This window comes from Temnothorax americanus, unplaced genomic scaffold (assembly GCF_048541705.1).
Source record: "Temnothorax americanus isolate GAGA-0224 unplaced genomic scaffold, ASM4854170v1 Scaffold6, whole genome shotgun sequence".
Lineage (NCBI taxonomy): Eukaryota > Metazoa > Arthropoda > Insecta > Hymenoptera > Formicidae > Temnothorax > Temnothorax americanus.
Window position 1 is genome coordinate 624,244 of NW_027509751.1, and position 25,519 is coordinate 649,762.

At 40.4% G+C, this 25,519-nt stretch overlaps 1 protein-coding gene and 1 long non-coding RNA gene across 2 annotated transcripts in view; one reads left to right on the plus strand and one right to left on the minus strand.

Moving 5' to 3' along the window:
• LOC143905134 (uncharacterized) overlaps positions 1–25,519 on the minus strand; it is an 83,195-nt gene that overhangs the window by 27,509 nt on the left and 30,167 nt on the right. The window contains 18 exon segments of the mRNA XM_077420313.1: positions 70–297; positions 692–740; positions 1,052–1,293; positions 2,243–2,446; positions 2,551–2,881; positions 2,949–3,084; positions 3,189–3,378; positions 4,398–4,412; positions 5,055–5,259; positions 5,424–5,635; positions 5,709–5,869; positions 6,071–6,295; positions 9,011–9,088; positions 11,234–11,339; positions 11,747–11,875; positions 22,931–23,035; positions 24,783–24,966; positions 25,045–25,242. Of these exon segments, the coding sequence (XP_077276439.1) occupies positions 70–297; positions 692–740; positions 1,052–1,293; positions 2,243–2,446; positions 2,551–2,881; positions 2,949–3,084; positions 3,189–3,378; positions 4,398–4,412; positions 5,055–5,259; positions 5,424–5,635; positions 5,709–5,869; positions 6,071–6,295; positions 9,011–9,088; positions 11,234–11,339; positions 11,747–11,875; positions 22,931–23,035; positions 24,783–24,966; positions 25,045–25,242 (2,998 nt within the window).
• Positions 14,481–25,195, plus strand: LOC143905155 (uncharacterized). Its single transcript, XR_013259122.1, has 4 exons — positions 14,481–14,735; positions 22,607–23,061; positions 24,907–24,987; positions 25,084–25,195. It is a non-coding gene; the product is annotated as an uncharacterized LOC143905155 (long non-coding RNA).

Here is a 25,519-nt window from a genome sequence, read left to right on the forward strand (position 1 = left end):
CTTTGCCAGTAGTAGTAAGCACGGCCCCTCAACCCACCGTTCATTCAAATCGCTTTCAAGCTCACTTACCAGAGACTATCTTGTTGGCGTCGGCGATCGCTTTCTGGCGTTTTGCCTCCGGATCGTCCAGTTCGTCACGCGACTTTTTGCTCATCGTGTCGGTCGTGTGGCATTTGTGCTCAAGGTAATCAGCCATCATGTCGCCGAGCTCTTTCTCGTCGCTCGCGTATTTGTCTTTGATGGGGGTCGAGGTTCCGTTGAATACAGTGCCGTTTGTGATTGTGATGTGCTCTTTGGCTGTGAAGTGCAGAAAATGCGTAAACGAGACACATAGGTAACACGAGCTGATGTGAAACGTTGCATGACAAATGTAACGGATATACGTGGCCGCAGTAAGATTGCCCGGCAAAGCGTTGACTAATACGTTTTCTAGGTAAGCACGAGTAAAAGTGTTCGTTTCTGTGTATTTGACACAACTAATAATACGCGTTGTGGCGTGGCGTGCATCATTCAAGTATTGTGAGCCGTGACGTCATATTTTTTATTGCAGTATGTATTGTAGTATAATGGAATAGAAAATGTATAATATTGAATTATTTCTGACAAACTGTACCTAATATAATATGTTAAAACGCAATGCAAGAGCGAGTAATAATAAAATTAAGTTTCTAAATATTGCTGTTACACTTACGTTTATCGCGTGCGCCAGTGATACTGAGATCCTCGATTGATTCAGAGTCCTAGAACAAAGAGAGAATTGCGTTTTGTCTTGGCGATTAGAAGAATCCCACGCTCATGGAGAAGTAGTTATTTGAGTAAATTATACTGTTATGTATAAGCCTTTTAACTGTTGTAGCATACATAAAAGAGTTATTATGAGATATAAAGTGGAAGGATCGTATCTTCTTCAATTGCGCTCAATAATAGCGCCCGTTAGATAACAAGACTAAGGTCAAGTGATAAAAGAGCATCTTTTGCTTTGTCACATGTTGACTTGAATTATATTACAATTATGCATGTAAATTCTTCCAGATTTGCATAAGATGCGCACCTTCATTCTATCGGGCTCTTCGTAATCAGGGTCCATCTTAGGATCCATAGTTGCATCACGGCGAAGTGACGTGTTTCTCGACGGCCCCAATTCCTCCTTCAATGAATCAAATCCTGGCTGATCCAATCTGACTCTCGCTACAGCTTTTTCAACGTCGTCAGTCACTAACTCGACGTTGAAGATACATTTGTTCACTATATCTTCTCGCCCGATTTTATTGAGAGCCTTTTCTAACGTGTTTCCTACAAATTAAGAACGACCCGTGATATATTTCGGTCTATTAATGTGAATAGATAAAAGTGGACAATTCAATATATCATAAACATTTATTATATCATATACATTTAATATTTAAAGCTGTTCTATATATTCTTTAAATATCATGAGTATCAATAGGTTTTAAAAGCAAGAATATATAATCGATATTCACATCGTCAAAATTTATGACTAATAATATTTTTATTCGCTTTCTTTTGATTTTGCACAGACCTGAATGTATTGCACATTGTGGACGTAAGCAAGGCTGTCTCCGAAATATTAACAAAAGCTCGCTCGTGTAATAATTCTGATTTTCATATTCTTGATATAAAGATATAAACATCGTTTTCTTTTCTATATTTTTCTTCGTTAGAATTAAATTAATTAAAATCTAAGGAAACAGCGGTCTTGAAAAAATGTATTACTTTATCGCAGGAATGTCGGGATATTAAATAATCTCGGTAATACAAATTCAGAGATACAAATAATTCGGCGATTTGTATAAAAACCGGTACAAATAAAGAAGCTGCAGAGGACGCTCAGATTTTAATCACTTTAACTGCGCGACTGCCGATCACATACTGCGGAATCACGACCGCTTGTTATTTCTACCGATTGCAGAAACATCGCGAGTTATGTGCGAGTCAATGCCATTAGCGGGAAGGAAGGAGAGGGAACGAAGCGTGTAGACTTATGTCAGGCATAATAATGCACGGTGATGAGATCATCACATATCTACGTTGCTAGGAGAGATTCCTCACGCCTGACTCAACTATAGCGCGCGTGTCTAATAATTAATTGACCTTGCTAGCAAACAGGTTTTTTAAAGGTTACCAAGGCAGCTACCCGCAACTCTCATTCATCGAAAATTAACACGTTACGCTAGTTCGGTGATGTAAAGATAAATAAATTGCGTAATGCCCGCGGACTTACCTGTGGCTTTGTTTCCACTGTTTTGCCAGATTTTGAACATGGCAGCGGCTTGTTGCGCGGGTTTGTCAGGATATTCTTGTTTTATTAGAGCCACGTCGTTTGGAGGAATATTCAACTCTTCCGCTAGTGGTTCCCAATCTTTATCCAATAGATTAGCGATGTCTGTTAAACGGATGGTCGCTCTGTGTATAGCATCTGGTCTGCCTGAAAACAATATTCGTTTTTCGTAAAATACAGAAAACTTTGGTAACATGTGTCGTTAATAATTAATTTCCATTTTATTATATCACATATTATTGTTCACGTACTTATTCCACCATCGCGTAGGAAACTGTAGTTCTTCGACAATTCCAATAAATCGAGCTCGGAGACCGCAGTATCCGGAGAAATCTTCTCCGGTAGCAAAATGTTTAGCGTGCAGATCGGCGTTTGTGGTACTTCACCTCTCGGAACCTTAGGCTCGCTCATAAACATGATTCGACCCATCATATCCGCGGCATCCGGATCCTTTATTCTCGCTGTGAATGGGACCCTATTTTCCTTGAAAGCTCTGAACGGTAGTTGCAGCTGTTCACCGGTCTTCAGAACGGGTACGAGATTTCCCGAAAATTCCATGTATTGCGTTTTTCCTTCGAGAACCTGTAGCATTGAGTAAGATTTAATGAACACTTTGACGGCAATCTGAATTTTTATTGCCGACAGTTACCTCGACGTCTCGACTTTTTGCGACTTCTGTAAAATGTTCCTGATGCTCTAAAGTTTTGTCCTCTTTGTCGTCCGTCATACAGAACACACGTAGTCTCGCTTCCAATGGATCTACCCGTTTCGCAAACACTACAAACCTAATCATAAAATAAACATTAAAATAGTTTCTTCCTGTATAATTTGCACCTGTGTAATTTATCACTAAAAATCCATGTGTCACGTTACATCAGTCGAAACGTACTTAGCCATGAAGGGCACGTGTGTCGCGTGCGTGTAAAGTTCCGTGGCCATTTTCGTGGCCTCGGAAATATTACGGCAGTCCATTAACCAGAAACGGGCGGAAACTGTGGTGGTGAAGGAAACGCAATCTTTCACAAAGGTCAACGGCGTCGAGCCTGTGACATCCTCCCAGACTGCCCGAGTCTGACCCCCTGAACGACATACATGCCAAGTCCAATAACATTATTAAAATATGTCCGTGTTGCAAATTCGCAGGTGACAAAAGTGAAATATGTGTGGTATATTTTCGCACGACCGAGATTAAATGCGGGCAATTAACAATTCGGATATGAATCAGTTTCTATGAGTAAAAATAATACTGGGTATATTAATCGATAAATAATTATCAACCCGAGGAAATTTTGCATTTAAAAACGGTCGCTGTGAGTGCATTGTTGTTAGGTGCTTTTTATCAATGTTTAAGTGTGATAAAAAGTAGGTACATGGCGACCGAATGATAATGCTTGCAAAATCAAGAGGAAGCGCTATATACGAAATGTGTAAAAAGCAATCGTAGGTGTATGGATGTAAGATAATTGTGATAAATAGAAATAATATCACAAAATAATAATCAATGTATTTTATGAAAAAAGTGATTAAAGTAACATTAAAAAAATTAAAAGACAGATAAGAAGACGGAAACAATTATATGTGTATGTAACATTGTTATAATGACATAAATCTTTTTAGATTATATGATTGAGTATTACAGAGGACAATTATATAATTCATATACTTGATATATACATATATATATATATATATATATGTAGGTCTGGAAGTATGTTCCGGGACTTTTATTTTTGATATCGGTATATTCCGGGACATTTGGCAGTTTCCAGGACTGTCCTGGAAAAAATTGATGTCCTACGGCATTTTTTGGGACAGTTTTTTGAATCTGATTACATATATATGCGTTATATTCCAGGACTGTACATTTCAAAAAACGTAAACAGTCCCGGAACATACCTCTGGACCTACATATATATATATATAATATATGTATGTATATGTGTATATCATGAGTACAATTTCATATAAATCACAAATTACTAATATATTAAAGCGATTACCAGACAAACGAATGTGCTGAAACAAAAACTTTGAAGTTAACTCTTAACAATGGGCTAGATATAGTAAAATGTTATCTACTTTAATTGATAATCCATACCTAAATGACTCAATCCTAACAATATGCAAGCATTAACAATGAATCACAACAAGATATGTATACAATAATGATACTCAACGAAATGTTTCTAAGAAACATGCAGCTACCATCTCCCTTTTAAATCTCTATCCGAAAGTCCTCGGGACATTTCTCGATAATACGACAGACGACAAAAGAAATCATTTCTCGATAATACGATAGACGACAAAAAAAATCATTTACGACAAAACATACGACATATCTCCCAACATTCACATACATAAATCGATTTTCTCCATTTGATTGAAAATTTCACACTGGAACATCTTTACACGCTGGTGCAAGTCACGAATCGTACAGACTGTTTATCATACTAAACATAAACGAGTTGCAAAAGTGCTGCTACCATTTAAGCAATCTTTTCGTGCAACGTACGATACTTGGTTCGCAGTTCCGAGTGATCTGAGAACAGACGATATAGCCTACCGACTGCGTTTCATGCCTGCTAAACTACAATAAACCGATATCCGAATGCGTAATAACGTAAGTTCGGCAAGAGCGTATTATACACGCCAAAGGTATATGCGTATAATATTAGTTCCAGCTGTTTATATCGGTAAGAGATTCTCCAGTAAGACGGTAAGCTGCTCTACAATGTTACGTGCAAGCATATATTACCAGTTATGCTGCACAGGAGTCTCAAAGTCGGCGCGTCTCCGGAATACTGATTGATCATGCCTTTATTGGCCGCCTGTGGTACTGGAATAGTTAAAGTTATCGGCTTGTGGAACTTCCTTCGTCTCGGCTCGACGGTAACGATCGGCGACACAGCTACTCTGTTTCCGAGTAACTTGGCCACGAGATCCGCCGGTATAGGATGTGCCTGTAATATGCAACAATAACTTTTTTTTTGAATACAATAAATAACTTATGGAAAGATGTACCTCTGAAGAATTATATTACGTGAGTAATTAATCATGTTTAAATGCTAGAGATGCAGATGAGTTAATAAACATATTTAATTAATGAAGGGAAACGGAGAAATACCTGCAGACCGACTCTGATTTTCTTAGTAAGGGCCGCTTGCGGGAAAACAGCTTGTACTTGTGGTACAGCGGATGACGACACGGTGCCGCCCTCGGGACCAACCGCGTGGACCTCTTGTCGGATGCGAGATACCACCGCGAAGTAATGTGGGAAATCTACGGTGAGTATCCTCACGATACGAGACGTCTGGAGATCCTCTAGCTGGCTTAGCTCTGAAAAGGTACATCAGCTCAGTGATTGCCATATCATTCTAGAATCGCGATAAAAAAGTTGCTTGAATCATACCTTCTCCCTCAAAGCTCTCGTTAAGCACATCCTGGACAGCCTCCTCGCTGGCTTCCAAGGTGTGCTCGCGCCAAGTCTCTCCGTTGTCCGATCGTAGAATCACTATTTCCCGTTCCTTTCCGCGTAGCGACGCGAAATGTGGCACCTCTATGATAACGGGGCTGCACACAAAAAAAAATTCTCAACGTTTAAGAAAGTTCTGTCGCCAAAAGCAACTGCGTAATAAAGTATATTATTCCAAAAAGTCTCTTCAGTTTACTTTACACTTATCGTTAGTCCGAAAAAAACGCAATAAGCGTGTATACTTCCGACCGCAGTTGGAATGGAAAAATAAAATCGTGAAAGATGTTTGAGGAACGTACCCCAGGAATTTCGCACCCACAGGACCCAATTCGAGGATGCGGCTGGCCAACGCTTCTCCCTCCATCAAGGGCGGCGGGTTGGTCAATTTGTCTCTCCTCAGGTATCTGCACGTGACCCGCATAGGCATCGCGGCCTTACGCGGTGGAACAATCACGCGGACGCCACTGTGCCTGCAACCGCGCATCGCACCGCCTCTCGCGTCCACCAAGAAGGAAACCAGGAAGCTGGAGAGATTTTGAGAGCGTATTACGTTCGGGCTTACGACACGTCGCGTGAAATCGTCAAGGATATTACAAAAAATTGCAATAAAAAAATTGCATTATATATGTGGAGGCTGCTTACAAAAAATGCACAGTCAAGGTCTATTTTAGGTACCCAAAATATGTGATGTCCTCGACATTACTTTCAAACACGCGCGATATCGCTTTGTCGAGCCATCAAACAGTTTACAGAAATTTACGTTAATTCTCGTATACGAAAATGGAATGAGTTTGTCATATAACATAAATGCATTTTGAAAAACCTCGCAGTGGACGATATAAAAAAATATCACAGAATATAATTTTTAATTGTTACATCAACGTTAGACCAAAATTTCACGGAACTCGCAATGAAAGGATACCATGGTAGAAAATTAATAGTCGAACTTATATACGTGAATAATTCTAACATTAATATCAGTCACAATGCACCGTATAATTCGCTGATGCGAATTAACTGTTACGAAAAGTGCGCAAAGCTGGAAAGCATAATATTCTCGAGAAATTGTACTATAAGCGTGATATCCGTGAATCGGAGATTATGACGATCTCATGTATGAGATTATTGTTAAAATTTAGACACAATATGCGCTTCGAGCGCGTTAACACCATGACATTATCAGCTGTGACGTGTCTTTCCTACGGTGACAGTGAGATAATTCGTACTACGTTCTATCGACACTTAATTGTTGTGCGTAAATGTAATTACTTTGGCTCAATGTAATGTGGATAAGATTATACGACAATGAGGTGTACGGCAAAATAAGAGATAAATAAAACAGCTATCTATACAGGTCCAGCTATCCGCGTGGACATTCCTACGAGATGACAACGGGTTGCACGAGGTGTGTGTATGGGTGTATATAGGTGTGTGTATATATATATATATATATGTGTAGCAAAATAAGAGATAAATAAAACGGCTAAGTAGATCAAATCTATGGGTAATCCTACGTGAGACGCCCGTCGAATGAATGTGATACAGCCGTAAGCGCCAAACTACCGACATTGAAGGCAACGAAAGTGTCATCTAACTCGATTCAAACGAATTGGTTCTATTCAGTCCCTCTCAACTACCCGCATTCTTTAGCATGTAGCTGATGCCGGCGCTGAGAGACCCACTGATCCGCCTGTGAATTATTCACAGGAGAATTGTGTAATGTGCACATCGCGCAGCGAACATAAACTCAGCAAGGACGTTTCTCGCGATATTGACACTCGGCGTCGATTAGTGCGGTCGTTCGAGTGCGCAGTTATTAAAGAGTAGCCGCGGTTAATTTTTATCCTCGTTTTTTCTTTTTTTTATTTCAAATTTATAATAGATTCGTCGACGCCTGTAAACCGCGCTTACGTACGTTTCTACTGAATAAATTCACCGCCGAGAGTAACATGGAAAAATCGAGATGGCTGCAGGATGCGCGTGGCTGCCGTTTCATTCATCGCGTATTTCTTCGCGTTAAATTTTACTGATTTCTCGAGAGATCAAATTTATTTTATGAATCATCCTTTGATCGTTAAACGAACTACGTTCGCTGAGCGATGTACGATGTTTCTAAGAATAATAAGAGTCAGCGACTACAGAGGGTTGTGCGGCAACAGATATAGGCTGTGTATAACGATGGAAGAAAGAATAATCGAAAGAAAATCGAAGGAGGGGTGTGATATATATGTACACGGCAAATTGCAAAAGCTAAGATTGATGAGAGAAGATCACTTACTTTCTCCACTGTGGAATTCTGCGAGTAGCGCAAATAAAATAACAGAGAGGATCGGGAACAAAATAAAAAACGCGTTAGTATCCATTCGTTCATAAACATGATGATGAGATGGCATAATAGAGAGATGATATATCGCTAATGAGTATCCTAATATCAGCACAATTTTACAGAATTTTCGTTCGTTATATCAAATTCACAATCAGCACGATACGTCTGATTTTTTTGGTTTTTTTGTTTATCTTTTTTTTTGTTTCGCTTTCGTAAAATGTGCTTCTGTTCGTGATAATGATAATGATGATAATGATGATGATTGTTGCTGATCACTTCGTAAAGTGCACTCATCACACGCAAGCCACTTTTCTATTGTACACGACTACGAAACAAGAAGTAACAATAATAATTATGTATTATAGTAGAGAGAAAAAGATACGCAACACACTCACACACTGCGAAAAGAAGACATACCTCGCGGAAGAAACTTAAAATGTAATGACGCTCCGAAATCTGTTTAATTTCGAACTGTACACTGAGAATTTGAGTCAAGTTAAATATTTTCCAATTGAGAAGTGTATCACTTCGAAATTATATTATCGACCTAATCGGTGCGAAACAGATTTCGTCCGCGCGAAGTAATTCAACTTAAATTAACTATATGAGAGAAAAACATCCAGCGGCAGCTGTTGCAACGTTGAAACCTCCTACTTTCTACTATTCAACAATTTGTTGGAAGAACGATTCTTTCTCTTATAAATATTATAGCATGCTTGACTTTCCTCCCTCTTCGGACAGACTGCTATAACTGTGCTATTATTTTTAAATAATAAATATATAGAACTTTCCTTTTTTTACAGGTATCATTAATATGTTTATCGTCGCTAATAATTGTGCCGTTTAAATGCGCCATTATGTAAAATTTATATCGGCAGGAAAAAGAAGATTACGTAAAGGATATATGGTGTACCTGTCCCTCCACATTCCTTGTCCCTTCGGTGCGGTACTGAGCGCTGCCAGCGAGGTGCATAGGGACTCTAGGGACTCGCTATTCTCAGAACAAAACCGATTTTGATTATCCGAATCATTAATCTCGCTTATCATGCTCATGCTATCTCGCTTGTATAAATAGCACCCTTTTCGGTCGCCACTGCATTCATTTCAAGTCATTAGAGAAATGCTCTGTGCTTTTCTTTCAAACGCACAGTGCCACGTGCAGGAATGGCTCGATCAAAAACGTTGCGTCAATGTCATTGTTAAATAGATAGGCGGAACAACGGTCAAGATTTTCTAGAGGAGAAAATTTCCCATCGTCGCGGACATTCCTCGCTCTGTTCAAACCGGGCGGTTAGTAGAATCGCCAGTGATAAATAAAATTACATTAATCAAAGAATCGTTCATCCAAGAGTGAAAAACAGCATGCTGAACACTAAGTAATCGAACTCCGCTACGAACAAGCAGGCTGTAACGAGAACATCAAGCGTTCTTGTCTGGCTGAATGACTGTAAACTACCGCATCCGATACCACGTTTGTTACGTGTTACAATCTTACATGATTATTCTATGTATATCTCACAGTAACCAGTTAGCATATATATTTTAAGAAATGAGCGAACGAGTATATTTCGTGAGCATCCAGATATCTCAGCTAGAATTTCATGTACGTGCCACACAAGTTTCCTTTCTACAATCGGATACATTTACACCGAGAAAGTCTTTACTTCGAGTAATTCTGAGTTAATTTATACCACGTGCTTTCTCCGTAAACCCAATGCAAACTTGAAAGATTATGCAAATATTGCACGCGACTTGAGTCAAATGACCATTATGGCATATGGATATTAGGCACAGGTTATCAACGATCATGCGCTGATATTAGTAAATTTCTAGCATTTCTAAGCTCCACGTGGGAACAAACGTGAAATCATTTACGTTGAGCGCACGATCATGTGTACATTCTCATCCAGATTCGCAAAGTGCAAAATTCTTTTATTTAATATTTCATTGATGTTATATATATATTTTATAAATACGACTGTTCCGTAATGTTTTATCACGATTTTATTAATAACTGTATCGATAAATAATTTCAATTAAGAAAACAATGTCTAAAATAAAATAATAAAAGTGAACAAAAATTATCGATTACCGTATTGCTTGTAACTATGAGATTCGTTCTATTACCAATCAGAAATTAAAATAGTAAAATTAACGCAATGGGTAATTTATTGGGTGGCCAATCCAGTAGGGTTAATCACAGCAGGAAACTTTCACCAACACACAACTATATCATACTATAATACACATCATTATTGTTTCGTAGTACTAATCCAGCGTCAATCGCGATATGTACACCGGAGTACGAGGCTGCGTAGTATCGCGGATTAAATTTCTCGCAATATTGGATAACGATATTTATCCATAAAAATTCCCGTAATTTACAATAGAGAAAGGTTGCTGCGTGTAAAACTGAGCGGAATTTTGATACCGAGAATCGACTAAGAAATTATTTTCTTATATGCTACATCATTTATCACGATTTAAAATAGAAGGAGATAATTATTACACGATATAGCTATTATACGATAAGAATACTGAAGCCTTTAAAACCTCTGTCTCTAAAACCTTCTAAAATCGGATAAGAAGACGAAAGACGAAATTTTGTTTACAACTGAGACTAATGACGACAGTTTCCGCAGAGCAATAATAATCGTTTGAAGCTTTGATTTTACACATGTACAAAACACTCTCCTTACTATCGAATAAATTCAAATCCGTAGATATTAAATCATCAACAACATGCGTCGAATTTTGAGCATGTCGTAATGTTATAATTTTAATATTATATACGCTCATCACGGCACACCATGCAATTATAATTTGATCTCACTAATTAATGCTCTTTTTATGTCTCAATTAATTATCATTGGAAGAGAATATTTTCTTTCGGATTAAACCAGAAAAAATTATTACGATTATCGATACTTAAAAATCCTTCATATGCTATAGCTATATTGTTATAATTTAATCTAGTTTCAAAAATTATTGAAATTTTATGTTGCAGTATTTTAACGAAATTTCGAAATAGATCGCATAACCGTCACTAATGAAATTTCGTCATTTTAAACGTCTTTCGTTTAATTAATAAAGTTGAAAGTGAGATAAAAATAAGTAGATATAAAATATTACGTACCCGACATGAACAGGATGCCTGTTGATGTCTACATTGTCTGGCTTAAGATTGGCCGCGTTTGTACGTTGATAATGTTCTTTCGTAATCATCTCTGTTATGGTTGGCGCTAGAAAACACATCGCCATGCATGTTAAATTTATTTTCCGAGGATGATCTAATCTGATTAACGCGATGTGCAGAGCAATCGAATGTTTGGCTCTGCGATACGTCGCGGAATATTAAGTGCTATAGAACACATATACAGCTACTATCTCGCGTTCCTCGCGTGTAATCTACCAAAATAGCAAAATTATCGAATTACCAGCAGAATTGTATAAACAACAGATTAGATAGATTCAACGCGCATATAGAATCGCTTAAAAATAATATCCCGACGGAATATTACTGATTTTCAACAGAATTACCAATAATCAACGCGAAAGACTCGAGAGCAAGCGACGACTTGACGATATTATTCCGACTGATACCTGACAAAGCGCGCGTGAGGAACGTAGCCAATATATGTTTACTTACCTCCGGAATGTCGATTATCTCTCTCGTCGTCGGTCACGTTCACGCGCATCGAGTCATCCCCCATGGATTTCATATCGTCAACAGTCATGTATCGGTACTGCTGTTGGTCGCTGAGCATTGGATCCTCACCTGCGATAAATATTAGGCTTAATAATAAGGTAGACAACAAGACGCGCGGATACGTTCGCGAGAGCGAACGGGAGAGTCCGAGGAAACGGATGAGACTCTCATATTCCGGTATGTCACCGAGTTCGAATGAGCTGTACGATGTGTGAAAAGATATATTCGCAGGTACAATCTCTACGAGAGTATGCGTATACGCAAGTGAGAATGTGAGTTATGTGAGCCTGCAAATAAGAAAGAAACCATTGCCAAGTACATCGTTGTAGTCAAGCTGAAGAAGCGAGATCTGTTGTATTTTGGTGTGTCTGAGTGGCACGTGGCATGTCTAACGATTTGGAGTTTTTGCTAAATAAATCAAAATTGTGTACGATCGCCGCTGGAAGAGGATTTGATGGCTCTATTGATTCTTGCGCGGGATAGAAACGTTATCGCGCCGGATTAAATGTACATCGGACGGTATATATGTTCTAAATTATTTCGATGGGTCCTCGAGTGTTTCAAATCGCAGACGCCACTCGTTGATCCGAATGAAAAACAGAGCCGCAACGCAGTTGTAACGGTTACTATCTTGCAGAAGATTCGCGTGCACAGTGTTCCTTACGCTTCAACCTTCAACCCCTTCGTCAATCTTTAATCGTACGATAAAAATTATTGCTATGTTAAATAATAATCTTATCGAACAAGGTATTTGTAACTACAAAATGGATCAAGTCTGTAATTTATACACACTTCGCTTTGAACATCTAACGGGACGAAAGGAAGAAATTAAGAGCTACACGCGGTTCATAAATTTTTAAATAAAAATATGACAAAATTTCTGATTTCCAGTTTTAATTATTTCCTTTAATTATGTATTTAATATTATATATTAAATGTGTGTGTGTGTGTGTGTGTGTGTGTGTGTGTGTGTGTGTGTGTGTGTGTGTGTGTGTGTGTGTGTGGACGTTTTTTTTTTACGACATTTAATAAGCTGGGTTTCGGCCAATTTTATTCAAGAAAGCGGAAAGGTTTATAGATATCGCGCGGTGCCACGTACTAACGGCAGGGTGTCGCGAAATCACGTCATACCTTCTGTCAATTGAGGTCACGGTTCGATACATCTCACACCCAAGAGGTACGTATATAAACGAGCGTAATTTGATGGGACGTCGGCTGGGTCGTGTACGAACCGTATCACATTTTTCATGCGACTGAGAGCCGCGCGCCTTACGATCCCGCGTTATCAGATATTCCAAGAATGTAGGCCATGATATTATCTAATGAACGGTCAGCCTACAAATTCGCCTCCCACAACGTCTCTCTGCCGTACCGTTACCATAATCACAAATTAACTTTACGCGGCTTATTGTTAGTGCCGAAAAGATCGCCGCGATCCAGCACCATTAACCATTCGATAATAACATATTTTTCTCAAGAATCATTCCGATAAACACATCGTTCATCTTGGGATCTTGGGTATCTCGTGGGAATTATTGTTACCTCTTTAAATAGAATTGCCTATGACTAATGCAAAAATCTTGCGAGCAAAAAACGCTTAATTGGTGATTAACACGCACATGCGGCAGAGATTATTGCAACACAGCATCGATAGTAATGTATAATAATACATAAAAAAAACTAACATCTTGTATATAATCAAAAATGTTATGCAAGAAATAATATAATTAAAATAATAACATAATTTAAAAAATATTTAAAATATTATAAAAATATATGAGAGAGATAAATAAAAAAAAACAAGAATAAAGACTAATAATGACACAATACAAATTCTTTTGATCAATGGCTTAATTAACGTAGCTTTTCAAATTCAAGTGGTCCAGATTTCGTATCATTGTTTTTCGGCGGAATGCAACGAATTTGACGGGAATATCTTTGGCACGCCGACGTCCGCGCTCTCCGTGGACATTCCTGATCTACATTTCACGACGATTTCGGCGCAGTTCTAGGAAAATCTGGCCCAGCTCTGCTGCCGTTACCCCATTCCCTTATGGTTCGCCTATGAGGTGACATCACGAGCTACTCCGCGGAACTCGTGATATTGCCCGTTAATATCTAAAATTAATGTAAATATTCGAAACGGTGGACGGACGACGTTACCGCGCGCCGCGCCGCCGTATAGGAAACTGTAACGTAGAAGCGCTAATTTTAACGATGTTCAAGGCCACGGTGGCCGAAGAGCCGCGGCGATTTCGCTCATCTTCTTCCCTCTCTCGTTCTCTTTTTCTCTCTTTCTTTCTTGAAAAGCCGGCCCGCTTCCATCTACGCGCGCGACCTCATGGGCAGCGACCTATATCTATATCTTTCCGCTGCGAACTACGCCAGCGAAATGGCAAGCTACACAATAATCACGTCGAATCTCGTTGAGCGCAGTTAAAATGTTGACGCGCGACGTCACGCGCGAGAATAGTGCTGATCGCAATCAAAGAACGTAAAACCGTCCGACGAAAGATTCAAGGGTGCGCGTTCAGGGCCGAGGGAAGTCAAGGCGTGCCGGAAAAACCTTCCCCTTCGATCGCGTAATACCGACCTTTCGAATCTCTCTCACGCGACGTAATCGCACCGTCGCGAAATCACGTCGTTTCGACGACGCGCGACGTAGGTACCTACCGTTTCAACGATCGTGTCAGTTTTGCTCGCTGAAATTCGCGGACGACATTCACGACGCGGAGATACACGAGACTAATTACGTCTTCTCCGCTGGATTCGTTTATCGATCTGTCGTTTATCGCTTGCCCGTAATCCGCGCGTATCGCCGACGACGGCAGCATTGCGCAAAAAATGAGTGAACTTTGGAGATTTTGCGAAATAAGTCACCGTATCAGAATTCGCGGTCCAGACTGGTCCAGACTTCGATTGACTTTACGTAATTGATCCTGAATCGGATAAGAATCTCCCAAACGGCACAATGTCCAAAATCTTAAAAGACGTCTTACGTCCCGATTATGTATTACAATTGTGCGCTATTTGGGCTGCCGCTTCAATTTTTTCGCGTCGCGCCGCGCCGTCCGAGAAACAATTAAGGAGCGAGAGAAAAATACGGAAGCAATTAGATCTTACGCAATACGCACCAGGCGCAATATCGTTTTCACGCGTCACGGGGAATTCTATCTATCTATCACGGGATTTTTAACGGAGCGTTTGTTAACGCCGCGAGGCCATTAACGAGATGATATTTCCTCGACGGGCGGCGGGATGTTTGTTATTCGTTCACCATCAGTTCGGCCGACCCAGTTACTCGCCGCTCGCCGCGCGGGCAAAACGGCAATTAACCCGACTACGATACGCGACTTTATCGCGGTCGTATATCCCGGCCGCGTGCGTAGACGCTAAAAATATTTCGCCGGAAGAGCCGAAGAGTCGGGGGCGTCCGTCGAATCGCGGATGCGCTCCTCTTCCGCCGCGAGTTCCGCCGCCCTTGATCGGGCGCGCCGTCGTCGTCGTCGTCGTCGTCGTCGCGCGCGATACCATCACGACCATCATTCGCACCCCCCTGCGTCATTGACGGGGGAGAGGAGGGCTTCGTCCGCTTCATCGCCGTATCGCAACAGTAGTAGCGTATCACCGGGTCACGTTCCTCGGTCCGCTCTATTAAACGCGACGACGCGACGACGCTCTCGGCCACTCTCGGCCGCCTCGATCGCGGCCGGAATCACGTTCCACGGCGCCCGTATTTGGCGTCCGTATTCGGGTCTTCCGGCGTCCGGGCGGCGGGAAGACGATACGTGCGATCGTACCTGATCCCGTTGCGCGATAACGATGGACGTCCGCTCTTTCCCTCTCTCTCTCCTTCCCGCGGCTTCTCTGTTCACGAGCGGACGGACGGACGATGCGTTTTCCGCGGACGCAACGCGTGGCACTGAACGCGCGGCGCGAAGCAGCGAAACGCGCGCTGCATGCGAATAATGTTTTTATCCGAGTACCGCGAGTCTGGCGATACCTCGCGATACGAAGCCGAGTCTTCGTGGCCGCTTGGCGCGTCCGTTCATTCGTTCGTTCGTTCGTCTGCCCGCTCGTTCGCGGCGATCGCGCGAGTCGAACGCAAGTCCACCCGCCTCGGGACAAGCTGGTATTAGGAGAGACGATATGAAGGTCTCGTCTCTCTCTGCCGATTAATTTGCATTATCCACGCGACAACAAACACGAATTCGAATGGAGAACGCGAGATCGTCATAACTCGATCTTAAGGAAAATGCAAACGTAATCTATTACAAACAACGCGCATCGAGCGTCGAGTATTAATTAGAGCCGCGAATAATATTCTCGTGTCGGAAAATAATTCCTGTTTTTCTCTTGCAACCATACAATTATTTCGCATTTAAATGCCTCTGTATACCTCGTGTATCACGCAGAAATACGCGGCAATCCGAACAACAGTGCCATTCAGTGCTAAATGCGCGCGCGGAGCGTCCCTCAAAATCAGGGACGATTCTGCAGTTTGCGGTGCTCTACAAAATTACGACACAAAATTGCAGTCGGTTGTATTCAAGTACGATTCAACGTCAATTGACGTTCAAATAAATTAATAAGCTAAAAGTTTATTGCACGAGGAGTTCCCATTTTGAAATATCTGGAGCTCCGCTTCCGTTAATTTCTTTTACTTTTATTTTTGCTTGATTAAAAAAGAATTGTTTTCATTTTTCATCTTCAACTCAGAATCAACGTAAATAACTACTCGATTCTTTTTTCCTGGATCAATTAGCAAACATTTCAGCGTGACGACAGAAGAATCAAAGCAAATCTCGAGATCGAGCTTACCGCTCCCGCGGCAAGAAGAAAAACTTGTCCCGATATTTGCATATGCACCATGTCCGGAGGATATCCGTTAACTTTTTGTCCACCACGCGATCACGACGCGCTCCCGATTGCAATGTGGACAATGGGCTACAGAGCACGGGCGTTTAGCTTTCATTAACGCTTCCGAGCTTGCGAAAACACGGTCGCGTGGCGCGACACGGCGCGGTCTGTTATCTCTTTGTAAGCACCGATTATCACGTAGTAACACCGGCGTTGGTAAATACACAACGGCGAGTGACGCGTGACGGTTAACGTGTTGAACGTGTTTCCTCCACTAGGGTGAGAATGTTTTTGAGATATTTTCGGATGTAGGTATCGGAGACGAGCATTTTAAGACTTTTAATTATCGGTTCGACTCATCCTGGATTTTTCGTCGTATTGAAATATTTACGTACTACAATTCGTACATTTTTGCATTGCTACTTAAATGTATATATATATATAGATCGTTGTTTATAGAAATAAATTATTATTGTTTGTATAAAGATAAAAAGAATTCTGGTTTTTTTTTGTAAAGCGGAGTTTTGGAAACCTAGTTATTTCTAGTAAACTGACAAGACTTCTACATAATAAGATTATTTAATAAAAAATAACATAATAAGAAAAACTTCTTTCGAGCTAATAATTTAGTGCAGACCAGAAATCATAAATGCAATGAAAAAAATGTATCGCGTAAAGTGTATCGGAAAATTAAATCGGTTTAATTACCTCGAGATTAATAGTATATTGAGAGCTGATGACGTAAAACTTGATGATGTAAAATTCTAGACTTAGCAAGCTAGATGATGTTTAATTGCAAGAATGCGTTATGCCGTATGAACAAAGACCCGTGGGAAGTCAGCATTTAACGTTCGTTAACGTACTTAAAACGTACTAAAACGTTATGAAAATAGAGTCGCGTGGCACGATACACGTTATCATTTTGCAAACACTAGTTATCGGAACAAAACTTAACAAAACCAGTCTTTTCGCATAGAAATTTTTTGCATTACTTTTTGCATCGCGATTGCGCCAATTTTCAATTTGTGCGATGACTACATAGCTAATTGTAAGTCGTTAATCAACAGAAGCTGCGTAAGCGAACTTAAAAGCTTGAAACCTCCTTTTTCGATAGATTACCGTGTCCAGGTTTGTTTATACTTTCTATTAATATTTATACAATAATTTTGCTGCTGCAAAATTCATACTTTCTCTAAAATAAATTGATTTAAAAAAAATTAAAAGTAATTTTTTTCACATCTTTTGTACGAAACATAGTATCATAGAAACTTTCCAAGATCTAATTGGAACCTAGTTCAATTTGCCACAAAAAATTCATAAATCACAATTGAAAAATTTATAAAGAATCAGAAATAGGCATAACGCGATCCTAAGGGAATCCAAACAGATCCCACTTGCTCTTTCCGACGTTTTTAAAAGCATTTTCAGATTTTTACTTTATCATCGGTAATAAATATCCAAATATCGCGTTACAAGAATAGCGTTAGTATTATTACAAGATTATTACACAAGGTTCTATATCACGATCAGTCAGATTTCCGATATAAGGAAATAGCGGCGTTTCATTCGGTCAAAGGAGAGAAAAATTCGCGTTGGTCTGTTTCGCGATTTCCGCTCGCTCGCGTGAGCGATCCAGATCTCGGGAGGGTCGTGATTCGAACGTTACGGCTGCGGCGGCATAAAGCGGTGGTATAACGCAACAGATGCACGATATTTACATAATACGTCACTGTTCCTGTTCCTGCTGCCACACCCGCACGAACAGCCGCACGTGAATCTCTTTTTCTTCGCTCGTCCCTTGGCCATGTTCGCCGATGCGTTTTCCCTCTCTCTCTCTCTCTCTCTCTCTCTCTCTCTCTCTCTCTCTCTCTCTCTCTCTCTCTCTCTCTCTCTCTCTTTCTCTCACGTATAGAATTCGCTCTGCCGAATCTCCTTCTTGGAGGTAGCGTTCCGTATCCTCTCGAGCGTCGTTAGCGCACTGATGCACTATCGCGACGCGCCGTCCGGATAGCTCGTCCGGAACTTCGCGCTCAACGCGTGCTCTCGATATACAGGTAGCGTGGAACGAATAGCGGCCTCCGATATATTTTTACGACGAGATTTTTTACCGCGCACCGACGAATTGCAGAACGATTCGGCAACGTGTTCGCGTTATCGGCGTTTTCCTTTTCCTCTCTCTTTTCGTTTTTCGGGAAATCGGTCGACGCGTCCTCGACTCCTTCGCTCCTTATCGGCACCGACGGTTGATCGGCCGCGTGCGGCTTATCAGCTCGCAGGCCGTGGCCTCACTTTGAATATCGCACAGTGGCACACGGTCGATGGGGCGGCCGGTGGCCGGCGGCTAAGCATCCACTCGATTAGATTCAATTCGTTTAATTGCGTTAAGCACACGGGCGCGCGCGAGCGCGCGCGCGCGTTGAATACTTCCTTTATTTTCGCGGCGCGGCGGTGGCGGTGGCGTCGACGGGGGGTCAGGAACAGCGACTGCTCGAGCGGGGAAGATTGATACAGGTTCGACTGGCTCTCGTTAGAAACGTGACCTCATTCCGTGAATCACCAATTTTATAATAGTAACTGCCTTTGAGCTTTTCCCCTCGCTTTTCCCGCCACTTTATGTACCCCGCCGGCCCCGCGGCGCCTTTCTTCGCGCCGCGCCGGCCGTGGCGAGAAGAATCGATGAGGGAAGCGTATTTCACTAGCGATTTGCGTAATAGTGGCGCCAATTAGTTGATAAAGCCACGTTGTAGCGTATCGCGACGACGTTATGTCGAAGTTCACCGCGCAAGAAAAAAGATAAAGACTCTCGTTTGCGTGAGCGCGAGATAATCGATGGAATTATATACTTGTCGTTCGCCACGACCGTTCTTTTTCGTCCGCGATGTAAGTTAATCGATCGTACGAATTTAATTGCGATGATCATAGGTGACATCAGCTTTCGTAACTCGAGCAATCAGCGAAGATGAAATTTTGGGGGGAAATAACCCGCGTTTGTCCTGCGGACCGAATCCCTTGGCGGTTCCTCAAGTTCGCCGGTATTATTTTCAGCCGATTGACGATCGACGATCGACCCCGTTCAAAATACGCTCGACGGACGCGATATCGTTCACGCGCGGCAATTGTGTACACGCGGCGAGCGTGGACGTCATCGACGCGTGCGTGAGTGCGTTACAATTCGCACGTTTTATTTTCTTCACTGTTCCTCCTCTCAATCGACGGCCGCTGCGCGCGTGTATAAACGTTATATAAATACGAGATTATTTCGGTCCGGGATCCGTGTGTTTGGCGGTACGCCAAGGCGGCAGGGGTTGGACTGACTGCACTAATAACGCGGCTGTGCGACACGCACGCTATGGCGATTGCATAACAGGTAGCCGAAGTGGAGGGCGGTACCGCGATGGTAGTTACAACAACTGCAACCACGACGACGACGATGACGATGACGACGATGTGAACGACGTGAACGACGTCGAAGCGCGCTTCGGTCGGCTGATATAACGATCGCGCAACTCATTATGTAAATTGCATTAACGGTAACTGCACGCCCTATTCCCCGTTGCCTTTTTATTACGTAGGTAAAGTTGCGTCTACCCAAAGAAGACCAGATCCCCCGCTCTGCAGGAGTTATAAATTCGTGTGCCTCTGCTCTACTTCCGAAGCGAGCGATTTGGTGCGCGGGTTCGCTTTTGACACTTTTGACACGTGCAAGTGCGTATTCGGAGAGCTAGGAAATCCTAGGAATAATCAATTAAATTCAGCAAATCTCGTGTGAATAAACGCAAAAAAAGATTAAAATGTTCGTGTTAAATCGCGTGGTATCCACATAGAAAACTTTCTGGGATCCGGTCCGATTACTCCAAAAGATCATGGATTTCAGTCGATTCTGATTCTCTATATTTGCATATAGAGACGAGTAATTTTTTCATTATACCGAGAGAAACGCTTTTGAGCCTTGTACTCCAAGTGTCCGTCTATAAACATTGACGTTGCACAGAGTCCGCATATATGTTTTACTATTCATTATCTCAATGACGTCTTTTATGATTTTTTTTTTATTTACGGCAGCGGATGTGCTCCGTTACACGTTAACTAGCGTTCTTTGACGTATTTCTTCAATAAATAAGAGCCAAGAGTGGTCGCTTCGGTTCTTTCGTTGTTTGTTGAACGAAGCTGCCGCCGCGCGCGCGCGGTAACGAAAGAATGCGAACTATTTATTATGCACGGGATAATGATAACGATCATACGCAGTGATACGCATATTACTTTTTATTAGTTACAAGATCACGTTGATTGCGTCGGGAACGCGACACAACTCTGAAACCACATATAACGCGTCGGTGTCTACACGATCGTGAAGTATTCCATGAAAAGATTACGTAACAATGTCAGAACTACATTACAGATATCCTGATTGTGTCAGAAATTTAATATTATATTTGCGTTTAAATCCGACCTTGTCTAGAGAATGAACTTTAAAAATATACCCATAAATATAGTGCACTAGGTGCGTTCTAAACTCCTGATGTATTACGATGATATCGTTACGATCGACTGAATCACTATATGCAAGAAGATTTTAATATATATTAAACTAGTAAAATATAATTGTACATATTATCAATAACGCTCTCTCTCTTATAGTAAAATATAATTATATTAAATGAAGCCTTCGTCTTAATAGAGCGTTTCCAATTACATGGAAGAGAGACGTAATTAAAAATTGCTATGTAACTTGGGTGTTTCGAATATAATTGCGCTTGCAGGATGTAATTTAGTGTATCGTCGAACTGCTAGCATGAAAAAAGAGGCGCGGGGGGAGAGAAAGAGAGGAATGGTGCGGGAAGACGAACGCGAAAATAATAAATGTGTGACAGAAATAGCGGGCGAGGAATAGTTGTGTCTGTGCGCGTGTCTCTGTATGCAGATCTGATGTATGAAGGTTCGATCAAGTCGAAATGTACTCGTGAAAGAGTGGAGCGTGATCCGAGATGCGGATGTACATACAAACGCTGCCGGCGAAATAATAACGATGACGATGATCGATGCTACTCCCGATACTACGTCGTATATGCCGCTACGTCACGATGCTCTAATCGTCAAAAATAACGAAGCAGCTGCTCCCACATAGAAAACGTTCTGAGATCTAATTGGGACCCGATCCGATTTCCCAAAAGAATCTTGGACCCTGCCTGGGAAATCTGTGAAGATTCAGATCAGAAGCGCAATATTTTACGATCTTAAATTAAATAAAAAAAAAGTATGAAAGAAGATCCCACTTGCTTCTCCCGGAGTTTCTCTAGAACTTTTTCTGATTTTTATTTGGTCATCAGCAATAAATGTTCAAATGATGTAGTATTATTACAAGACGGTTCAATTTTTCAAATTAAGTGAATTATTTGTGAAGAGAATTCCGAACAGAAATGAAGTGTTCGCGCGAGCTAAAAAAAAAGACGAAAAATATATATATATAATACAAAAATCTCTTGCGACTCATAAACGTGTAAAATATTCGAATTGTTCTCAAATATAAAAATTTATTCTGCGAAATAAAACAAAGATGCAATGTATTATGTTTATTCTTGGAAAAATTTAAGAAAGAACATTTATCTTAGCTTTATTACACACAGTAATAAAAATGATTTAAAACTATTACTTCTTCTGCTGATTATTTATAAAAGATACAATAATTTTCTGTGACATTAATTTTATATAAGTTCGTCTAGCTCCTCATAACTTTTAATCAAACAAAGTAGAATTTTTTATAACTAGTACTACTTAAAAAGTATTAATAATAAAAAATTAAATATCGCGCGATACGTAACTCTCATGTTCGTTTTTATTGAATTCGATACATTGTATAAAAATGGTGCCATAAAAATATACAGATTTTATACCGTGAAAAAAGAGACGCAAATCTTCACGTTGTTTCTGTTGCGATTCTAGATAGAAAACCCCCGTATTTGGGATAACAAGAATTGATATTGCAAAACCGCAATAGCTCGACATACCAATTTGGATCGTAATCGTGCAGGCGTTCTGATCGGAATCTATACCTAGGAAGAATTTTGGAAATTTCTATGCGGGATGTCGCGGCAAGAGAACGACAATTAACAATGACATGTCATTTCGCGATCACGTCGTTCTGCGACAGTGCTAGCGTGGTACATACAATGTATAATCTACGCATATTTGCCGCAATTGCGTTCCGCGTTGGAACGCGTGAAGACAGAGAGAGAGTGTAACAGAAACAGAGTACAGACAACTTACGGGTATAGGTCATTTGGCCCTGGTAGTAAGAAGGAAGATACACGTGTTGCGCGTGCGGAGGCTGCCCGTACACATTCATGGCTGTCGTGCCGATTTCATCACCACCTACATACATCGTACACGCCGTCGAGGTAAGGTCATGGTTTCATCAGAACGCTAATTTCGCGCCATATACACTGTTTGTTTTTTCTCTTTTCTCTAAGTTTTGCTCTCTATCACTGGGTTGTTAAAAAGAAAAAAATTAACGCCGAAGCTACTATACGCAGGAGTCGGGGAACGAGATGCGCGCGTGGCGCGGGTTCCGGCTTGTTCAATAAGCATACCGAGTATCGCTAATGTAAGTTACGAACCGAACTATGAACTACATCCTCTGTTCTTTGGGCGCACAAGTACGTCTTTCTACGCGCTCGACTACAGATAATTCTGAGATGGGAGCGAGGATATTTAAATGTCCCTACTGTCGGAAATAAACTCACACTAGAACAAAACTAATTCTTTAACAGAAAGTTTCTATACATCTACAGGCTCTATGTCAATGTACATACATTGTTAGATCAATAGACAATTCTTTAATTTAATACGTGATTTAATATATGATTTACGCGATCTTATAAGGATCAATATATTATAATACAATATCGAACTCTTTTTGTGTTGAAACTATTTGATTCATATTTTATTCTTAAATGTACATGTATACACAACCAGTTTTACGATCATTTATTCTTTTCTTTAATTTCGACAGAGGTATAATGTACAACAACCCAGTGAATATTGGCTAACTGCATGCTTTTGCAAAATAACATGAACGCAACAATCAAGCAAATAATAATTCCACGTAGCATTTTGATATCGACTTCGTAACTTTTATAGACAGATATAAGAACTTAAAACCTTTGATAGAGCTAATTTTATCTTCTTGAAACTCGCGATTTTTTTCTATTTATCCTGACTATCTCATATAGTTTATACCGTTGTGGTCGTGTGGGTCGGGAGAGGGTCAGATCAGTTTCTATTGGATAACTAATTGTAAGTTTCACATGCTAATGGTGTTCGCGTCATGCATCGTACATGCGGAAAACTTTTTCGTTCTCAGAACTCTACCGCTAATTCAGTACTTCTATCTAATCTTCGCATTACGAATTGGACGAACATTTACCTGTCGATTTACGCATATAAATATATACTTCTACTTTTAGCTTGTTTTTTGTAATTCTCTAACATTACGTTTTCGTGATTCTCCTCCACACACACATGCAATGATTCATTATTTTTACTTTTCTGGCGTGCAATTACCGTATCCACCGAAAAGCTTCACCTTCGTTTTAATCTTATTTAATCTATATAATATACACGCGGGGTAAAATACGTTGCGAAAATGTGTCGCTTATACGCAGGTAGATACATTTAGAAGAATATAATTTTGTCTTAAGAATTAAAAAAGTTTATCAAATACTATCGTTTCTACGCATGTTATCAGCTTAAGCAAAATTTACTATTGATAGCACTATTGTACTATCGATTTTTATTTTCTCTCACATGTATCATTTCTACTTTATGTCGATGCTAAAACCCTAATGTGCAAGATAAAAATAATTCTGCTAAGCGATAAGCTATCAAAATACATGTTTATAAAACTTATTGCGATATCAGAAACAAGCTGTTTTAGAAACAAGTTGTTTCTGAAACAACCATGATACTATCTTATGCACGTTAAGTCCATGTTAAGTTTTTTATAATGGTTTGTTCCAATATCGCAAACCTTAAATCCGTCAATAAATTATGCAGCAAATAGAAATAGTAAGCAGTAAAAAGATAATAAATGGTTCCGTGATTAAATACGAGTACTCACCGCCCTCGTCTTCGCTGTCACTCATAAATGTCTCCTGCATAGATTCGGGTGCCTGAACTTTGTATTTCTCTTCAATGGTGACGGTATGAGTTGTTGTGATAATAGTCTCTGTGACAACTTTCAGCGTTTCAATGACACTTATGTAGCCGAGCTTTTGTGCGATATCCAGAGCAGTCTGTCCATTCTGTAAAAAATAATTTACATTGTGAGTGTGATTATATATTATAAATAATTTCATAACAATATGGAATGAAACACTTACATTAGTTACAGCATTCGGTTTAGCTTTACTTTCCAACAGCAGGTTAATAACAAGCGTATGTCCTTGTTGCGCGGCTTGGTGGAGAGGAGTATAGCCAGCATTGGTGCTGCTGTCAACGGCAGCACCAGATCTCAAAAGGAATCGCACCATAGCTGCCTGACCAAAATGAGACGCCACGTGCAATGGCGTATATCCAGCCTGGAAAAAATACAATAAGACATAAGATCTCTTTTTTGCATTATTGAATGTAATGTCTATTGAATAATTGGATTTAATTTTGTATATAATTTCACGAATTATTTTACTATTTAATCCAATACGTCTTATTTGTAACGATCCTTTAAGACCAACAGCAGTCACACTACTGCACTGCACTGTGTCATGTAGATAGGTGTTATTTCAAAGTTATCAATGGACATATAGAGCAATGAACAATCACTTGTGAAGATTACATCATCTGTGGTAATTTAATTAT